The 21,790-nt window shown below is 44.0% G+C and overlaps 1 protein-coding gene across 2 annotated transcripts in view; it reads left to right on the top strand.

Annotated features, from left to right (window-relative positions):
• The first annotated feature begins 1,931 nt into the window (after positions 1-1,931).
• GOLIM4 (golgi integral membrane protein 4) overlaps positions 1,932-21,790 on the top strand; it is a 55,903-nt gene continuing 36,044 nt past the window's right edge. For both annotated transcript variants that reach the window (XM_079977885.1, XM_079977884.1), the window contains exon 1: positions 1,932-2,939. In XM_079977885.1, the coding sequence (XP_079834011.1) occupies positions 2,753-2,939 (187 nt within the window). In that variant the 5' untranslated portion in view covers positions 1,932-2,752. The remainder of the gene's footprint in view (positions 2,940-21,790) is intronic.

Raw genomic sequence — 21,790 nt, 5'->3', positions numbered from 1 at the left:
ACACTATTGCAGTGTTTCCCAACCTTGTGCCTCCAGCTGTTTTTGGACTACAATTCCCATCATCCCTTGCCACTGGTCTTGCTAGTCAGGGATGATGGGAGTTGTAGTTCAAAAACAGCTGGAGGCACAAGGTTGGGAAACACTGCACTATTGTACACTACGGAGAGGAATGGACCCGTTTGCAAGAAGTCTGTAAGGACATCCCTTTAACTGTTAAGCCCAATAAAGGCTGTTTCACACAGGGAAGTTGTTATGTACTGAGTTGAATAGGATCCAAACTGCAGCAGTCTGATTGGTCCTAGAACAATAGGATCCAAAACGCAGCAGTCTGATTGGTCCTAGAACAATAGGATTCAGAATGCAGCAGTCTGATTGGTCCTAAAACAATGCAGCAGTATGATTGGTTGGCAGGAACCACCCAATCATTCTCCAGATAGAAGCGAATCCACAACCTGATTGGCTTACAGTAGAATTCCGGAATTAGCCAATCATGTGCAGCCCATTGTGTAAATAATGTATATAAAGCAGATACTTTGAGGGGACTTTCATTCATTCCTCCTCACCACTATGAGCTGAATAAAGAGCATGAAATCACTTTGCGACTCTGAGTATATTTCAGAAGTAGAAAAAGATCAGATTGTTTAACATGAAAAGAGGCAAAGCATACAAGTACTGCTTTGAACAGAAGGATTAAAAATATTCGGGCAGCAAATAATCATTGACTCTCAAGTGTGATACCAAATTCAGTGCCCGCCAGCAATCAACTAGTGCAAGGGTACCCCCCAGTTAAACACAACTGATCAACACATTTTTATTTTTAGAAATTTAGTGGAACATCTGCAGATCTCATTCTCACGAGGATGCAAACCCCTTCCTATACCCATATTTAGTTTATTTCTTTGAAAACACCCAACTATTGTTGTTTTCATGAAAATTTAATCAAATGAGAAATCAATTCAATAAATGGGTGACATCTCCTTTAAAAAAGAGATTAAAACTGAGGGTATGTTCTATCATATGCGGTGGACTTGTAAAAGGGTACAGTATTGAGAAATAATTCATAATGAATTGGGGGGGGGGAATGTTTAAAAATACTTTCCCAAAAAAACCCAGTTCTTTTTTGTTGGGAATAATTCAGTCAGAAATTCCCAGGTGTCAAAAAAAGGTTATTTATGTATGCCCCTACTGCAGCCTGTGTTTCGTTAGTCCAAAAATGGAAAATGAGTTTAGCCCCAACTAAAGAATGGCAACTTAAACTGATGCAATATGTGCAGCTTGCAGACCTAGCATATAGAAGAAGAAAACAAGAAGAATGTCTGTTTAGAGAAGATTGGAAAATGTTTGTTGAATATATGAGGGGGAATTGTGTATATTTGAAAACGTGGGCAGCATTAAGATAAATTCAATAGTGTAAATAAGTTTTGATGGATGTAATAATGGAATACTCTATGGTTTAGTTTATATAAAATATGCAGGGTTTTATGTTATGCAAAACGAAGCATGGAAAGAGAAGAAGCGAAGTCACTGGTATTTTAAGGTTGTTGAAATGAATAGTCTAAAATGTAAAACAGAAAACTTAATAAAAATTACGGGAAATTAAAATTAAAAAAAGATTTAAACCCTCATATAAATATAAAGAAGTTTTACTAAAGTGGGAGATGTCCAAGCCCCACACACGCTGCTTTCTAAAGGGGCGCGCGGGCAGAGACCCACTTTAACAGGCGACGACCTCCTGTTTGCTCCCGCGACCCCGCCCACTTCCCCAATTCTCCCGCGCGCTCCAGGCTGGGAAAAGCGGCGGGGTGGGGCGGGAGCTGGAAAGCGCGGCTCTCGGTAGGCCGGACGGACGCGGCGTGCGCCCAATGCGCGCCAGCGCTGCCGGCCCGAGGGGCGGGGAGAAGCTAGCGCTGCGCCCAATGAGGCAGCGGCCTGAGCGGGACTTCCTTCGGGGAACCCGCTGGCGAAAGCAGCCTAGGAGTGGAGGGTGACACGTATGTGCGGGGCTGGAAGGTGGCCAAGGCAAGGCAGGGGAAGGGAAGTTCTTGCCCCCATCAGCGGAGGAGCATCAGCCGCCGGAAGAAAGTAACTTTAGCTCCCCGAGGGAGGGCGAAGGGAAAGGGATCCCCGGGGAGATCTTGCAAAGGAAAACTTCGCTTGGGAGAAACGGATCTTGGAGGTAAAGACGGGCAGAAGCAAGGGAACGTTGGGGGATCAGATCCTGCCCGTTCCTTCGCACTGTTCCTGCAGTTAGAGAAAGAACGAACCGATCTGGGGGATCCGGAGAGATCTTTGCACAATAACCTTGGGGATCGCCCTCCTAGAGACTCAAAAGAACTTCGCTCGCAAGGGCAGAGCTGCCTGGAGATGCCCGGCTTCTTCTGAGCTGCCTCCGGACATCCGCGCTCCTAAGGCTTCCCGCTCCGCGTACGCGCAAAGGGAGCGTTGGCTCCGTGGAGAGGACAGGGGGCCTAGGGAGTGGAGCCGCTCTTGACCCTAAAGGCTGCATGCTCCTTGGGATCCCTTGAAGTCTCAGCCCTCCAGCTCGGCCTGCCTGCTGCGTGACCTCAGGTGTCTGGCAAAACTTGGCTCAGGTAGGTTAAAGTTGGAGCCAGGGTCTATGGGTCCAGCTCTCCTCCGAGGCCCCTCCGCCGCCTGGGCCGTTGCCCCTGATGCTGCTTCGTGCTCTGGCTGCTGTCTGAGGATAGAGGTGCCTTGAGGTGGACGGGCCCCTGGATCCGCAGAGGAAGGGACTATGGGCAACGGGATGTGTTCCCGAAAGCAGAAGCGGATCCTGCAGTCCCTCTTGCTCCTCATCGTGGTCTTCGGCTTCATCTATGGGGCGATGCTCTACTACGAGCTGCAGAGCCAGCTGAGGAAGGCGGAGGCTGTGGCCCTCAAATACCAGCAGCACCAGGAGTCTCTATCAGCTCAGTTACAAGGTAAAAGCTGCTTGGCTGTTCCCCCTCCGAAAGCTCTGCCTCCCCTTCCACTTTGGGGGCGGGGGGATGCTCCCAAAAGCTATTTTTATTTTTGTGTCCCAGCAAAGTGCGCCGTCCTAGTTCTGCAGCTGGTTACGCTGGGCTGTAGCTCTGGCATGCAGTTGTGTATGCGCATGCGCTGTTGAAATTCATGGGAGTTTTGCGCATGCAGCGCTCTGTGGAATTTCAGGCATGATGCAGCATCCGTACTGCCTTGTTGGGTTGAATCCTGGTCCATCCATTTCTTATCTGTCACCAGCAGGGAATGAAGGTGATGGAGATCCTCTTGTTTATGACCAGCACCTGCTACTCACAGGTGTACTGCTTCAGAAGATGGAGGTTCAATTGAGTTACTTAAAGCCAAACACTGCTGTGTCTTGTAATTGAGAATTTCATAATTTAACTACAGTGGTACCTCTGGTTACATACGCTTCAGGTTACAGACTCCGCTAACCCAGAAATAACACCTCGGGTTAAGAACTTTGCTTCAGGATGAGAACAGAAATCGTGCGGTGGCGGCATGGCAACAGCAGGAGGCTCCATTAGATAAAGTGGTGCTTCAGGTTAAGAACAGTTGCAGGTTAAGAATGGATCTCCGGAACGAATTAAGTACGTAACCAGAGGTACCACTGTATGCATTTTGTGAAGACCTTCCCTTCATTGGCATTAACCTCCTGCTGGTCACTCTTTGTGCCATCCCTAAGTTTATGAACCTCTGCTGTGCTTCCCCTCCTTAGTTGTCTTTTCCCCAAAGAAGCAACAACAAAAGGCTTGACCTGCAATCCTATAGCCTTAATTGGGACTAAGCCCTATGGAAACACGATGGGAGTCACCTCTGAGTAGCTGTTTATTATGCTCATGTCTCACTTTTCCTCCAAGGAGCTCAAGGGAGCATACATGGATTCCACACCCCCCACCCTGCCATACTAGTGGCTCACCCAGTGAGCTTCATGGCTGAGTTGCCCCAGTTTTAATCCAGCACTCTGACCACTGTACCACACAACATAAGATTGTGCTGTGAATTGGTTGTGGAACGTTTCTTGGATAATTTTCGTTGATCCGTTACCTGTGTTTTCACATTACCAGAATTGTGTTCAAACGTGAAAAACCTTTTGATCGTGAACTTAGCTTGCACCCTGTGGAATCTGCTTTTTCATCCTCAGGTCTGCCAGTTCTGGGCAGACAGCCCGTACTTATGCAAAATATTTGGTTTTATCTGTGCAGGTATTAAGGACAAAAGTTTCCCTTCTCTTAAAGTACACATGGCACTGGGATGGTTCAGAGTCCAGCGCCTTGATGGGGATAGAAAATGACCTATATCCTGATCGTCAAGTCAAACATTTGATAAGCGGAGGCAGGGTCATTAACCCCACTTCTGCACATATCAACTGAGTAGGGGGTGGCATCTGTCTGTCTGGGTGTCTATGCAGGGTTTGTGAGAGGCAGATTGTGTGATGACCACACCCACTGCTGACCTGTGGCCCCCAGAGGATTGGTGAATGCCAAAAATTGTTAACAACCCCTTCTTTTCGCCGTTGACTTCTCTAATTCATCTTCACATTGAACTTTTTTGTGGAGCCACCTGTAAGATTCATTGCCTTTTTATATTATTATTTTTTCATTAGGAACTTACACCTATTTTTTTAGAAAAATAAACATTAAATTCACTCGTAGGCAGTTTACATGCTTAATGAGCAAAGTGCTCTTGGACAAGAACAGGTAACTGCTAGCCTGAGGGTTAGGTGCTGAGAATTTATCTGGCACTCCTATCAAAAGTTTCGTCAGGAGCCACTGTTCCACGTTATCAAGCTGTAATCAGGACAGGCAGGAAAACAGGAGATTACACTACTGTAAAGTGACAGAATTTTCAAATAAGATGCGTGGAACATGTCCACCCACATATTTCTATGCAATGTTAGTCTCAGCCCATGTGCTCTATAACTTGGGAATCTGTGTTTGCCAGATGTCTTCAAACGTTATCATAAAGCTTTATCAGTTGGGAAGGGGTCTATTTTGTGATGAAATAGACTTCTACCCTTCTCTACCTCTGAGCTAGAGTTTGGAGTTTAGAGCAGCTCTCAGGAAGAAGAAAGTTGTCCATCCCAGCTCTTTGTTGTAATAAAAAGTTCCAGAAAGCGACAAATTGCTTAACTAAAATGTCTCTGTGCCAAGGTGATGTTTGACCATACAGGTTCTTACTTGAGGAAAATTGACAGCTGATACGCAAGCTAAAGTTCTGTCTGTATTGTTGCCCTGCAGATTACTTAAAGTAGACACTCTTTCAATTATTATTGAAAAAGGCAATGAAAACAGCATTATTATTATTATTATTATTATTATTATTATTATCATTATCATTATTTTAAAAATCAGGTTTGCACTTTGCTTGAGAAGCTCTCGTATCTGAGCTATGAGCCTGCTTCTTCATTTTTATTTCATAAAATTTATGCACTGCTTTATTGTAAAAACAAACCTCAAAGTGGTTTACAAAAAGACAAAACGATAAAATTATCAATCAGAAAAATTAATAAAAGCAATTTAAGGCTTTTGAAAAGTTAAAATAAAAATAGACCGAAAACAGAATGAAATTCACACCAACTTTCTAAATGTCTGGGTAGGCTTGTCTAAACAAAAAATGTTTTTAACAGGCGCCCAAAAAAGTACAGTGGTGGCGCCTGCTTGATATCAAAAGCCTGAGATATGTCAGTGAACCGTCTTGGCAATAAATAACTTTGACATCTAGTGGTGCTTCATAAACACCCTTTCATCTTCCCCTGCTCTGTTTTTGCAATACGGGGCTGGCAACAAAACACCAGAATTTATCAAGTAGTTGGTAGACAAGCTTTCCTAACTGGTGGGCTGTGTATGGCTTGGTAAGCCACAAGTTGTACATCCTTGGTTTTTAAATTCCTTTTCTTGGGGGGCAATCAAATGCACTTCGCCTCCTACTGAATTCAATCAGACTTATAGGTAGACATGCATAGGAGTATAGTACCACTTTGCTTTCTATGTGAATGACTTGGAATTATCCGCTTTGCATCCTCAGAATGGATGGGGTTATAAATTTAAATTATTGAAATGGGATCAATGTGTTGTTGCTGTTTTTTAAACAACAACAACAACAATGCTGCTGTGTCTTTTAGATGATTAGCTGTAAAAAGTAATGTTTGAAACAGGGATTGACCCAAAAGTTACTAGACCATATTAGTATAAGCCTACCAACTGGAAAATACCGACCGACATCATTCATATGCTGTTGACGTGATGATGAAATGTAAGAATGCTCCCCTGTGGTGTATTTGTGAGAATTAACGTTCCATGAATCAATACCAGGAAGAGAAATACAGCTCATAATAAAATGTCCTATTTAATATTGGAATATCCATTTGGTTACAACATAACACATGGAAACTTTCTCAATCACATCTTCTGAAAATGATTGTGTTGCAGATGAATATTGGAAACATATTTTTGAGTGCTAGTAATTCAGCTAAGGCTAATCAAGTCAGAGCATTAAATCGATGGACCAGTATAAGTAATAATTATAGTCATCTGTAGCATTTTATGTAGCACAGAGTCAAAAACTCATTTTGCGCATATATATATATATATATATATATATAAATAATCTCAGTCAACCAGCCATAGCCAATGATAGCTGCCCCTGTTGCAGCCCTATCAAACTTTTAAGTTGTTTAAATGCTGCCTTTGTTTTCACTTGTAAAGTAGAGACAGTGTTTTATCTAAAGATAATAAGAAACAGATTATACCCTCTTGGGATTTTCTGAGTAATACACAAGAGGCATGGATTCTTCATAGTTATGAAGTGTTCTCATTAGGTCTTGACTACTTAATTGTAGAAATGATTACCTGTGAAAAAAACGTTTGGGTGGAAAAATGTATTTCTGACCTCCATATCAGTAGAAGTATGTGAAATATAGAGAATACATGTTGAGAATGTCCTGAAGGAACATCTCCATCCTCATCGTTCTGCCTGGACACTGAGGTCCAGCACTGAGAACCTTCTGGCGGTTCCCTCACTGTGAGAAGCCAAGTTACAGGGAACCAGACAGAGGGCCTTCTCAGTAGTGGTGCCTGCCCTGTGGAATGCCCTCCCAGTAGATGTCAAGGCAATAAGCAACTATTTTACTTTTAGAAGACATCTGAAGGCAGCCATGTTTAGGGAAGTTTTTAATGTTTGGTGTTTTATTGTGTTTTTGATATTCTGTTGGGAGCCGCCCTGAGTGGTTGGGGAAATGTTATATCACACTCACTACATGCAGGTGTGTGCTTGTGACATTGCATGCCCACGTTGTGGCAGCAGCAGCGGCTCCTCTTCCTCCTTCTGTCCGCAGCCAGCGAGGCACCCTTTTCCGTGGGGAGGGGCTCAGACAGAGAGACTTTGCCTCCATGTCTGAGCCCTTCCACGCCCGAAAAGGGTGCCTCGCTGGCTGGCTGGCTGTGGAGGGCGGAGGTGAACTTTTCTCTCAAAGGCAGCGCTGTCGCCGCCTGCTGCCTGTGCTCATTTACATTATGTGTGCCTAGCCCCCACAATTATATTATTGTGGGTGCCCAAACACCCATGGCCCCCTGGAGATGGCTCCTATGTGCTAAATACAGTCATACCTCATGTTACGTTTGCTTCAGGTTGTGTCCTGCGGCTACCCGGAAGGGGTTACTTCCGGGTTTCACCGCTCTCGCTTGCGCAAACGCGCAAAATGACGTCATGCGCAGAAGCGGTGAATCGCGACCCGCGTGTGCGCAGACGTGGGTTGCGTTCCTTTCAGGTTGCGAATGGGGCTCCGGAACAGATCCTGTTCACAACCATAGATACCACTATACTGTCTTCTTTATGCTGGAACATGAAGCATGTCCACCCTTTTCAGAAACTATTTCCAAGCTGCAGTACTGTGGACTAGCATGTTTGACCAGTTACATTGTAACTGTTACATAGATATAGTTACTCTCTTTTTGGACTCAGAATTGCATTCAGGTGACAGTCAAAAGCAACTGTTTCTGAGTTGCTGGGGAGTCATCAAATTCTGAACATTTACTCTAATGGGGTTCTTAAAACTTGGATTCCATGGGTGACTAAGGCTGCTTCTCTGGGAGTAATACCAGCTGAACTCTGTGAGACTTACTTTTGAGTAGACATGCCTAGCTTTGAACTGCAGTGAAGTTGAGGTGTTGTATCCATTCAATTTCAGAGATGCAGTTATCGGGACAAACCTGTGTACGCCAAACCTCTGTATACTGAAAAGGTACACAAAGCATTTTGGCCTAGGGCTGACTGTGTGGCAGATGGACCAAGTTGGCAGCTTGGTACGTTTGACAAATATACAGTATTTGAAGAGCCGTTTCTGGAAAACGAACATCATGTCCCTTTGTGAAGTTAAAATCCAACAACTGTGTGCCACCCTTCTTTCCTGCGTGCCCGCCCCCCGGCCAGTTTGCTTTTGCCAAACTAGAAAATAACATGGCCTTGGTCCTGAAATGTACCGGCACAGGAAACATTGGCACATTGCTGTCTTAATGTGGAGCAAATGCCGGGTGAGTATTTTTCTTATTAAAATAAGCAAATGCACAAAAGGCCGTTGCACAGAAGCAGTCAGTCAGAAGAGTAACAGATCATGGATCACAGAGCAATTTATCTGAGAAGGCGTTCCCAAGATAATTTAATACACATTAATAAAACTCTCATCATGCTCTGTCAAGCCTTTTGTTCACTCGAAGAGATGGCTGAAACGCAGCAAAGGGGGACTTTTTCTGACACAGTTTGTGTAAAGTGTGGAGATACAATTCTCATCTGCATTTAACCATTTTTTTAAAAAAATATTACTCTTTTAATGAATGGTACACACATGAGAATGCAGCACTGGAGATTAGTTGATGACCCTCAGCTGAACGTTGGGACAGATGCCATTGAAAAGCACTCTGCGGGTCAGTGCAAAAGTTTTGCTTTTGGTGTTCGGTGTGTGATGGCTCACTCATCTGTGCATTAGTGGTTAGAGTCAGACCAGGGTTCTAGACCCCCCCCCTTCCCCAGCCATGAAGCTCACCGGTGACCTTGGGCCAGCCACTGTCCCTCAGCCTAACCCTATCTCACAGGGTTGTTGTTGGGATAAAATGGGGGAAGGAAGAATGATATACATCATCTTAAGTTCCTTGCGAGAAATATGGGATAAAAAATGTAATATATATAAATAATAAATTATCACTTGATGTTGCAACCATCAAGTCATTAACTAGTATGTGTGAACCAGTTCCCATTCTCTTCCATTCCAGCCGATCTGCATTAAGTGGTTCTTTGCTTTTTGCAAAGTGATACAGTTGTACCTTGGTTCTCAAACTTAATCCGTTCCAAAACCAAAGCGTTCCAAAACCAAGGCACGCTTTCCCATAGAAAGTAATGCAAAATGAATTAATCACTTCCAGACTTTTAAAAACAACCCCTAAAACAGCAATTTAACATGAATTTTACTATCTAATGAGACCATTGATCCATAAAATGAAAGCAATAAATAATGTACTTCAGTCACACAGTCAGTAGCTGAACTGGGTTCCACACAGTCACAAAAACAAAACAAAAAAGAGCCGCAAAAACAAAAACGCAAAATAAATAGCAAAAACAGACAGACCTCAGTGTAACACTCAAAACGGAAGTGTGGCACTCAAATCAGAAGCGTAACACTCAAAACGGAGCATGTTTGGCTTCCGAAAAAAGTTCGCAAACTGGAACACTTACTTCCAGGTTTGCAGTGTTTGGGTTCCAAGTTGTTTGAATACAAAGGCGTTTGAGTACCAAGGCACCACTGTATTTCCATGCAGAAGTATATATAGCCTTTAGGTGCTTCTCCTTTCCCTGTGCCACTGATCTGTAATCCGTGTCCCCCAAGATCACATCGGCAAGGAAGGGATAATGAAGACCATGGTGGAGAATGGTAACAGGAATGCTGTAAGCACAAATGTCTATTCTGGCTGACTGAACAAATACCATGGGGTTATTCTTCTGCTCTACCTGTGTCAAAGCTCCATGGGAGACGGATATCAACCACTGAAAAAACTCCGTTGTAGAGAGTTAGGCTCCCCCCCCCCCCCCCGCGCTAATTTAGGACTAAGTTCATGAAGCATGGCAACATTTGCATTGGTACCATTCTGATCAGAGGACTGGGCTCCTTAGCTGCAGAGGGCAAAAAAACTCAAATAGATGCAAAAAAGAGAGAGGCTATTTGTTTATTTTTTTAAAAGAATGTAATAAAAGGTTCTGGACCCATGTAATCCAAATGCCCCTTGGGTAAAAGCTGAATCGCACAAGCTGCTTAAGTTTTAAGGACAGTTCCACATTAGTTTGCATTTTTTTTTTAAGCCATGAAAATTCACCAACCTTCTAGTGTGAATGTATTCAAATCTATACAAGTTTGTACAATGGCACCTCGGTTTACGAACAGTCCTGTTTACGAACTATTCGGTTTATGAACTCCGCAAAACTGGAAGTAGTGTTCTGGTTTGTGAACTTTACCTCGGTCTAAGAATGGAAGCTGAACGGTGGAAGGGCACTGGTAGCGGGAGGCCTCATTAGGGAAAGTGTGCCTTGGTTTAAGAATGGATTTGGTTTAAGAACAAATTCAAGGAATGGATTAAGTTCATAAACCGAGGTACCAGTGTATGCAGTTTTGGCCTTTGCAAAGCAGCTTCTCCTAATATAAAGCATTTTTATATTTTATATGCGTATATATATGCACTTTACCACAATATATGCATTCTTGGCTGGAAAACTGCATTGCAAAATTGGGAGAAATGTGAATTTCAAAGGGTGGCTGTTCTTGCACACATTTTGTTCTGGAAAGTACAAATTTGCATTTTAAATACAAACTGAATATAATTTCTCTCCCTCCCCCACCCTTGCCCTTATTAAATGAGAAAAAACATAGAATTTATTCCTATATATTAAAACATGGATTTGTTGCATGGGGGGGGGGGGTTAGGAATGGCATTTTATACATGTCTACTCCTAAGTAAATCTCATTGGTAGTGATGGATCTTTCTCTCAGTTAAATGGGTATAGGATTGCAGCCTGAAATGGTATAATACTGTGTTTGGTTTATGTAGTCTTCAGTGGGATGAAGACAATGCCATCTAAGCATGTATTGCTGCCTGCACAATTCGGGCAAAAATCTATAAATAGTTACCTATACTTTCTCCATTTACCAGCGTGGCTTTAACCAGTTGCTCTTTTGTGAAAAGGATACTGATGTAATTTTGGAAGAGCAGGAATGTTAGCTCAGCCTGCCCAAGTGCTTAAAATAGGAATTACTCCGCAGTCTTCAGTAAGAATTAAAAACCCTGCATGCCCAAATGAGCTTCAGGAAATGTGATAGCATGGGAGGTCTAGACAGTTACCACATCGTTGTCCAAATAAAAGCGAGTGAACGGGTCATGGGGCAGGAGCAAGAGAGCATCTGAAAAGAAGAACAAATGAAAAGACAAACCTCTGTATCAAAAAGTGTCGTGTCATTTCACCCCCGGCCTGAAATAATCTTGCAATTTCCCTTTGGTCTTTGTTCTTAGATCTGGGCTTTCAATCCTGCCTACCAGTTTCCTGTGTTTGAAGGGCCAAAGCTTTGGCTTTTAGATTGTAAGCCTATGGGAGGTTTCCCCAGCCTGGTGCAATCCAGGTACGTTGAGCTGCATTGTCCCAAATGCTATTTAACATCTATAAAAAGCAATTGGGAGCAGTGATCAGGAGGTTTGGGGCTCTCACTGCCTCCAGTGCTCAGTAAGGGCAATATGACCAACAATTTGACTCTCTTTAGTTTGGCCATGGCCTGGTGATTATATCAAGCTGGTGGCATCACAGAGGTGGCCATTTTTGCTGATGGCACCGAATGCTGTCCCTGCCAAAATCTGGGAGCCATTCTGACAGCTCTCATAGCCTCACCTGTTTAGACAAGCATTTCCCTGCTCTGACTTGAATCTCCTGCTTTGATTGTTGTCTTAACGGTTATGCTGCGTTAATGGGCTTGAGTTATTTTATATTTTAATCATGGATTAATGTAGTTGCATTATGGGGAGTTGCATTTTTTAAAAAATAATTTGGTTTCTTGTTATTTTGCTGTTCGGTCTTAATTGTTTAAATGGCCTCTTTCATGAAAGGAAAGGTGGTATATAAATTATATTATGAATAATAATAGTAATAAAAATAAGTCCCATCGTCCCAAATCAATGGCTATGCTGACTCTGGAGCAGGGGTGGAGGAAGAGGGTGCGGTCGGTTCGCCCTGGGTGTCACCACTGAGGGGGGAGACAAAATGCCGGGCGACACTCACCGTGGGGCCTGCAGTGCGCCTGAGCCATGCATCTCTCCTGGGAGTGATATGGTGTCTTGGGCATCCACAGGCTCCATGGTTCCCCAAACAGTCCGCCCACCGCCTCTCCCTCAGCTGTAGGGCAGCTGAGTGGGAAGAGGCAGGCAGACTCCCCACGGAGCATCCTGCCCTGGCTTGCCCTGCCCCTGCCCCTGGGCACAGGGCACGTGCGCTGCCCCAGGCACCCGATTGACTTGCTCCACCGCTGATCTGGAGGCATGGTTTATTAACTTTGCAATTGTAGGACATCTAATGTTTCGGGAGCTTGATGATGATTATGATGATGGCCGTGTTATGTAGAAAAGCTTTAGCATCTAAAATTCCACCAGTGCATCGTTTTCTGCATGGAAATAACACCGAAGAAAAGCCCTGTTGCTTCAGATCAAAGGGCTGCCTGATGCAGCGTCCAATTTCTGTTCAGCTTCTTAAAACCATTGTGGTCAATCTTAGACATGTTTATTTTACTTATTTATGCAATTTAAATACTGACAAGTGGCTTAACAAGAAAAAATTGTGGTCATAAAAGCTCATCTAAACTATAAGTGATCCATGGTATCAAAATACAGTACAGTACTAATTCACAACACTGATGTTTGGCAGGGGCGGACTTTGCTCTTTCAAATTTCAGCGGAGCCCTGTGCAAGGCCAAAGTTTGTCACCTTCTCACCTTCTGTTCTGATCAATTCACTACGTCATAGTTGCAATGCCCTGCAACACCCCTTAGGCTTGGTGCCCAGTGGCAGAACCGGTCATGCTGCCCTAAGTCCGCCTCTGTGTTTGGTATTAATCAGGAAAAGGAACACTGATGGTAGATTAGGGAAACCTTTTCTAATTTCATTTTTGCATTTGTACATATATGGCTGCATTTGCACATACCACTAAGCCAAATTGCGACTTAGCGCAAATATGCGCCCGTCACACTCCTCTCCAGTCCTTTCAGCTCAGTGTGGTGCAGCAGGTAAGCCAAAGCATCATCTGAACCTGAGATCATGCCTAAGTGCTCTCTCCTTTTTAACCATGGGCCAAGGTGTTTGCCTTCCTGCGACATACGAACCCGGCCCATGGCTTGTTGCAGTAAGACGTCTCATAGAGGCAGCAACTGGGCTATCTTTAACAGGGCAGGCTCACATCTCGGAGGAAACCATCAGGTTGCCTTTTGAAAAGATGGAAATCTTTGTCCATATTAGCACTGCTTACCTGCTGATTAGATAAGGAAAATACTTGAAGGGCCAGATAATTCTGTATTGCCACATCTTTGACAAGCCAATCTTCTCCGTCTGACCGTTTAAGAACCACAAGAGCTTGACTATCTAGCTCTTGTGTCTGGGAAGCTTATTACCACCTTTGTCCCAGTCACCTGTTTTGGGTTAAAATTGCCTTCAGGTAAATAGGCAAGGAAGTGTCATAAACTCAGGTGGTTTTTTGTCTATTGATTACAAAGTTCCCAGTGTGATATGACCAGGGCTTTTTTCCCCAGCTGGAACTCTCTGGAACTCAGTTCCGGCACCTCTCAGGAGGGCATCATTGCCATTACAGTGGTACCTCAGGTTAAGTACTTAATTCGTTCTGCAGGTCCGTTCTTAACCTGAAACTGTTCTTAACCTGAAGCACCACTTTAGCTAATGGGGTCTCCCGCTGCCACCCGCTGTTCTCATCCTGAAGCAAAGTTCTTAACCTGAAGCACTATTTCTGGGTTAGCGGAGTGTGTAACCTGAAGCGTATGTAACCTGAAGCATATGTAACCCGAGGTACCACTGTATAAGAGAATAAGTGAGGCATTTGTGGTGAGTTCCAGCACCTCTTTTTCTAGAAAAAACAGCACTGGATATGACTAATCCTGTCCTGAAATATGCAAATCTAACCTCTGTATCAAAGGATGCAGTAATGGCTTTTATTTCAGGGTGTGAAGTCTAAGATACCACAGGCAATGAGTGTTTGTAGAGCTGCTGGAATATGGCATGAGGAATTATGGGCCTGGCTATGGCAGCTTTCCTAGAAGAAAGCTTCAATAAGATTGCAATCTAACAGAGCAATACAAACACCCGGTCCACCTTGGCACAGGTTTTCGCTCTGCCAGTGAGAATGCCAGAGTGTGCTTCCCCAAACAACAGGCTGGCTGTGCTGTTCCATCGAGCCTTTTGCTGCCACTCTGGCCAGGGTTAAGGATTGTGCCCTATGTTGATTAAAATCAACACTCTGGATGTGCTAGATTCCTCTGTTGCCTCCTGGGTGTTATAAAGGATGTTTTATTGTACTTGTAACTTCAAAAACCAAGGGTGCCAACAGAGTATTCTCTATGTGATTTGGGCCCTCTGACCGCCCCACAAAAGACGACACATATTTGCATGTGCTTTTTTGTGTCACTTGCAAATGTATGCCCTCTTTTCAGATAATAAAGAAGAGATTCAGATGAACCTTTTCTAGCCGTTGTGCAGGTTTTTCAGGTTCCTTGCAAGGAGAAACTTCTAAATATTTATACAGGAGGACAAATGTGGGTTTTTGTTGCATTTGTTCTATCCCGGCACCCCTTCCTTTTATTAATATTTCTGATTAAATGCCAAAGGGATTGGTTTCTAATTTCCAGCAGCTTAGTTTCATCCCTGGATGGAGCCAATTAACAAACTAATTATTGAATAGCTCTTGTAGTCCAGCACCCTGTACAGACAGTAATCAAAGCTTTACTAATTACATGCATTAGGCATCTTAATTTATTGGCATACCCATGAAAAATTATCTGTGTGGTAGCCTAGTTGGTCCTCCTTTCTTAATTACTGGATATTGTGGATAGAAAAAAATGTTTTATGGAGTGCTTCCTTATTATGCAAGGTTTTAAAGTGGGCCTTTTGTCGAGTGTGGGCAGGGGTAGGCTATCTTAATAGAAAAAGCAGCCTATTTCCAAGTGACTAGCAAGGCCCCATCTGCAGTATAATACCACTTTAAACTGTCATAGCTTCCCCAAGGCATTCTGGGAACTGTAGTCTGTTCAGGGTTGTTAAGAGGCCATTCTTCCCCTCACAGTGCCTAGAATTCCCTGGGAAGAGGGTTTGATTGTTAAATCTCTGGTAATTGTAGTTATGTGTGAGGAACAGGGGTCTGTTAACAGCTTTCAGCTCCCTTAAACTACAGTTCCCAGGATTCTTTGGGGGAAGCCATAACTGTTTAAAGTGGTATGAAACACTACTCCCTTGGTAAGTTTGTTTAACCACTACTCCTCTGCTAAATGTGCTTAGTATTGCAGCAACAGTCCCATTGAACTCAAGTGGACTTACTTTGGAGTCAACTTTTATGGGATCGCAGTGTCATTTACTTAAATGTCAGGACTCTAAATGGAAAAAATAGCTTTACAGTGAAAGGTAAGTCCCCACAGTCTACATATATCTGTAAAACTCCCTTAGCCAAAAATATTTCTTTTCCTGAAATAGACACAGTCAGACCGGTTAATTGACCATGCCATCTCTATAGATAGCACCATGGAACTTTTAGCAGCAGCAGTAGATGCAGTTGGTGTTGAAACCAGCAGATCTTCCATTCTTCGCATGATTGTTCAGCTCCTCAGAAACATCTTTCCATTAGCAGCTTGAAAGTAGTAATCATATTTGACACTTGTATAGTGCTTTTAAGTATTCAGAGTGCTTTCACATACATTACCCTCTTGTAATCCTTACAATAACATTGTAAAGTTAGTGTTTATTATAGTCCCCCATATTACAGGTGGGCTGACTGAGCCTGAGAGAGAAAGAGACAGGCTTGCCTAAGGCCCCCTTGCGAGTTTGTGGCAGAAGCAAGATCCAAACTCATGACTTCCTGATCTCTGGCATTGTCTGTTAGCCTCTGCAGTACCTCAGCTTTGTTCTGTGATGGTCATTCTGATTCTCTGTAAAACAAAAGGCTCTGTAGTAGATATTACCTGCTGACATAACATGCCCAAAGTGCTAATTGATATCTAAGGTCTTGAATGTGATGTTATTTCAATTCTATTGCTAGGGACCACCCTAGCAATAATGACAAATAATAAACAACAATGCATGGATGGAGATTCAGAATTGGTGAGGCCCTTTTCCCTGGGTTGGGAAGTGGAAACTGACTAATAAACGTTTCTACTTTTCATTCTGGAAATAAAATACTCCTACTGAGTTGTTGGAAGTGGAGAAGTGATGTTTTATGGCTTCTATGCTTGTTTGGACTTGTTGGGTGAGAAGGAAAAGAACTCCTCTTAAATCATGTTGCGAAGAACCCTGCTAATGTATGCTCTAGTAATGCACAGTTAAATAATTCACAGACCAGAAGGTCTTGTCTAAATTCAGTGCTTTGGATTAATGGGAAACTGGTGCATCCCAGTGGGGAATCCTTAACTGTACCTTAGCTGATGAATCCGTTTTGTGCCTTGGACTCATGTCACGCGACTTTCTCCCATCCATCCCTTCCTACCTTCTTGCAGCAGATAATAGTGTGCATACTTAAGTTGCTCACATCTTGGGGTTTGCTGTGCATTTCAGAATTTTAAGCCAGGGGATGGGGGACCTCCTGCCCATGGGCGTCTTCAGACCCACCAGGCCTCCCCCGTTTGATGCCCGGTGTGTGGTAGATAAACACATGACTGGGCTGCAGTTTCCAGACACCCCATGTCAGCTGCTTGTTGGCACCTGCAAAGTCCCATGCACAAACCTCTGCAAGCCCTGTCAATCAGGGGACTGGCAAGGCTTGCAAATAGCTGCACACAGGGCTCTGCAGGTGCCGACAATCAGCTCATCATCGGTGCTTGCAAAGCACAGTGCCTTCATCTGCACCCTTTGATTTTAAACCTTGTGGGCAAAAATGGGCCACCTGCTATCATTGTAACATTGGGTGATTCTTAGGTGGGTGGCCCTGCCCACCTGTCAAATTTGGCCTGTAGGGAAATAAGGATCTGGTCTGTTGACCGGATCTAAATCTCCACCTCTTTTCTTTCTTTCTTTCTTTCTTTCTTTCTTTCTTTCTTTCTTTCTTTTTTACACTCCACATACACCTCACTCTCTAAGGGAATGTCTTAAATCTCGGGGGTAAGAGTATTTTCTACTTGGCTTGAAAGCTTTTGCTATTGAATGCCCCCTTCCATGTTCATCTGACTCCAGGCTGATGCAGTTGGCACAGCTGCTCCTACCAGGTTCCCACCCTCTGATCTGCTGGGCACCTCTATTTATCTCATAGCCCCCACTCTCTTTAAGTCTTGAGCCTCAAAATATCTGAAAACCCTATGCTTTGCACTTCTAAAGGTAAAGGTAAAGGGACCCCTGACCGTTAGGTCCAGTCACGGACGACTCTGGGGTTGCGGCGCTCATCTCTCTTTACTGGCTGAGGGAGCCGGCATACAGCTTCCAGGTCATGTGGCCAGCATGACTAAGCCGCTTCTGGCGAACCAGAGCAGCGCACGGAAATGCCGTTTACCTTCCCTCCAGAGCGGTACCTATTTATCTACTTGCACTTTTGATGTGCTTTCAAACTGCTAGGTTGGCAGGAGCAAGGACCGAGCAATGGAAGCTCACCCCGTCGCGGAGATTCGAACCGCCGACCTTCTGATCGCCAAGTCCTAGGCTTTGTGGTTTAACCCACAGCGCCACCCGCGTCCCTTTGCACTTCTAGATAACTTTGCACTTCTAGATAACTCTAAATGTATTGAACAGCGGGAAGCACACACAGGTCATTAAATTTGTGCGTGTGTGTTTATGTTGTGGTTAATGTGCATAACAAAAATGTGTGACACTGAAGGTGTGAGTCTTCATAACGTATATAAATTCAAGGGCCTTGACTGTTCTGCTTTTCCACATAAGATTTGTTGCTTGAGTGTATCTGTCTTAATCCTTGTGTAACAAAACTGCTTTGAGGAAGTGGCTTTAACAGTTTTGAGATATTGGTAACCACATCTCCCTCCTGGGTTTTTTCTCTCTGGCCAGAAATCGTTGGAGATGAGGGCTGAGCCAAGAAAAATACTAGAATCCCATAATATTTTGTTACAGTATTCTAAAACGTTAGGATCAGATAAGCTCCCTAACATCTTAGAAAACCAATTCCGCTGTTGCATCAAGGACGGAGTAACTTTTGAAACAGAGTCCTAGCCAAAAAGTTGTCTTTAAAGTTATTTATGTTAAAAGCAACAACAACAACAACAACAACACTGCTAAGGCAAAATTGTGTCCTTAGTTGTTATAGATCTGCACCATGGTTCTTGGTTTTGCCAGAATAAAATATATTTTCATATCTGTGCACGGGCTGCGGTTTTAAGTTTAAGGCAGGAGAAAGCAGTGCTTGGTCTGCAACCCCAGACACACTTTAAATTGGTAAGTCCCATTGGACTCAGCGGGGCTCACCTCCGAGACTTCCCCAAACTGGTTCCCTCCGATGTTGGCCAGGGATGATGGGCATTAACATTCCAAAAGACATTGAGAGCATCAGCTTGGAGAGTCTCTAGTGCAGGGGTAGGCAACCTAAGGCCCGGGGGCCGGATGTGGCCCAATTGCCTTCTCAATCCGGCCTGTGGACAGTCTGGGAATCAGTGTGTTTTTACATGAGTAGAATGTGTCCTTTTATTCAAAATGCATCTATGGGTTATTTGTGGGGCGTAGGAATTCGTTCGAGGGGACGCAGGTGGCGCTGTGGGTTAAAGCCTCAGCGCCTAGGGCTTGCCGATCGAAAGGTCGGCGGTTCGAATCCCTGCGGCGGGGTGCGCTCCCGCTGCTCGGTCCCAGCGCCTGCCAACCTAGCAGTTCGAAAGCACCTCCGGGTGCAAGTAGATAAATAGGGACTGCTTACCAGCGGGAAGGTAAACGGCGTTTCCGTGTGCGGCTCTGGCTCGCCAGAGCAGCGATGTCACGCTGGCCACGTGACCCGGAAGTGTCTTCGGACAGCGCTGGCCCCTGGCCTCTTAAGTGAGATGGGCGCACAACCCCAGAGTCTGTCAAGACTGGCCCGTACGGGCAGGGGTACCTTTACCTTTACCTTTAGGAATTCGTTCATTTTCCTCCCCCAAAATATAGTCTGGCCCACCACATGGTCTGAGAGATGGTGGACTGGCCCACAGCTGAAAAAGGTTGCTGACCCCTGCTCTAGTGGATTGGGGTTTTTTGTCTCTAGCAGATGTGAGCCTCTTAACCATAAAGTTTAAAAGCAAAGAGATGTCAGCCTCTTACCCATAAAGCCTCTTACCCATCCTTGTCCCCAGGATCTGTCAATCAGAGGTTTCTACTCCCTGCAAATGTCCTTCCTAGCCTTTAGAAGACCTTTCCTTTCTGAACATTTCTCATCCTTTCGATTGTCATTTTATAATAATGAAGTGGAAGAATAAATGTCCGCCCACTCCAGTTAAGGCTTCCAATATACCAATGACATTAATTATATGAATTTGCAACATTCAAGTTTCTAATAGTGCCCTCTGTACTGAGGTACTTGCTTTATTGAAAGGAAATGAGAGAATGCAGAAGGAATGAATAAGCTCTTGGTTTTCAGAAGCTTCTTATGCCAAGTGGAAAATTTTGGGAGGACAGAGATTCTGCTTTTATACAGTGGGCCTCTTTTTTTTTTTAAGTGTACATACAAACAGCCAGGGGAAAAAATCCACTATGCACTTCTAACTTGAAACTTGGAATAATTCATTCTTAATTAAAATAACACCCATGTTTAATTAGAGTTCCCTCTCTCTTTCTCTTCTAATTTTAAAAACAAGAGTAATAAAAAGATGATTTCATCTTTGAGTTTAGAAGTTCACAGTTTTGTAACACCCTGAAACTATGGCTGTGGTGATGAATTGGACTACAGATGTCAGAAGGTCAATGTTTTGCTGGTATTTAAACCAGATTATTTAAACCAGATGTTTCAATATATGCACAGCATTATTTGCTAATTATTAATATTTTTCATTATTGTCAAGCACTATGCAGACCGTTAACCACTTACAAAGCACCTAAAATTATCTAAGCATTATATACGTATCAGAAGATAAGAGAGTCCCTGCCTGCAGGCCCACAATCTAATAGCTGCGATACAAAAAGAAAAAGGAATAGGGAGGGAAGAGGAAAGCAAGCGTTGGGGCAGCTTCTTCTGCACTGGCCAATGGATGGGACCAGGTTTTACTCCCCATTGGCATGGTATACTTTATAAGAGACAAGGTACAGCCTCCCAGTGCCCTTAATGTCCTGGCTGGTGAGAGAGATCAGAAAGTATGCCTCCCTTTGATTCCGCAGTCTTATGGCAATTGAGAGTAACTAGCCTTATTATTACATATCATTATTAGTTGTTACTGCTTTGGGTTTCAGAGGGCAGGCCCAGGCCCAGGCATCTCCAAAAAGTGTATTAAAACTTTGGGGGATTTTCCGTGATCTTATTATAACCAAGCTAAAACATAAGATAGTAGTTTCATTTTTTAAAAAAATAACTTTTCATTATTTACACATAGGGAATAATTGCTTTTGTGATCTTCAGGGTAAAATTCCCGCTAATAATTTAAAAGCGAGGAGTATTGTTACCATAGTCTGTTTGCACATTTCCACAGGACATTGAGGGAAGTACAGTTGGGAGGCAGAATGCTAAACAGGCAGAATTGTTTCGTTCCAGAAACAGCACCATCTTAACACTGCGCAAAGTGTGCCGATTCTTGCTGAACCGAGTATAGAGACTTGGAAACACAGCTGTTCAGGTCATTCCTGGCAGCGTTGCTTTGATTTAAGTTTGTGTGGATGAAACAGGTTGATGGGTTTAGGACAAACTGAGCAGCTGTCCTAAGTTAAGATAGGGCTGTTGTGTAAGTGAAATGAATACAAACCACCCTCTGAGATGGAATTTAATAAATTGGAGGCTGCTGTTCAGCACATTTAAAAGGTAAAGGTACCCCTGCCCGTACGGGCCAGTCTTGACAGACCCTGGGGTTGTGCGCCCATCTCACTTAAGAGGCCAGGGGCCAGCGCTGTCCGGAGACACTTCCGGGTCACGTGGCCAGCGAGACATCGCTGCTCTGGCGAGCCAGAGCCGCACACGGAAACGCCGTTTACCTTCCCGCTGGTAAGCGGTCCCTATTTATCTACTTGCACCCGGAGGTGCTTTCGAACTGCTAGGTTGGCAGACGCTGGGACCGAGCAGCAGGAGCGCACCCCGCCGCAGGGATTCGAACCGCTGACCTTTCGATCGGCAAGCCCTAGGCGCTGAGGCTTTAACCCACAGCGCCACCTGCGGTGTGAATTTAAGCTTGCTTAAATTCTGCTGAAGTCAATGGGGAGAACCAAGGAAGAATGAGGATGCGACCTCTGGGTTATTATTGGGGAATATGGTTCAGAACACCACATCTCATTTTCTTTGCAACATCAGGTCATAAGAACAATATGAGAGCTTTGCTGGATCAGACCAAAGGCCTGTCAAATCCAGCACACTGGTCAGCCAAGTGCTTATGGGAAACCCACAAGCAGGGCATGAGGAAAATGTCTGT

This window comes from Podarcis cretensis (genome assembly GCF_951804945.1).
Source record: "Podarcis cretensis genome assembly, chromosome: 5".
Classification (NCBI taxonomy): domain Eukaryota; kingdom Metazoa; phylum Chordata; class Lepidosauria; order Squamata; family Lacertidae; genus Podarcis; species Podarcis cretensis.
The sequence above is the reverse complement of the archived record's forward strand: the minus strand, read 5'-3'. Positions and strand labels throughout refer to the sequence as shown.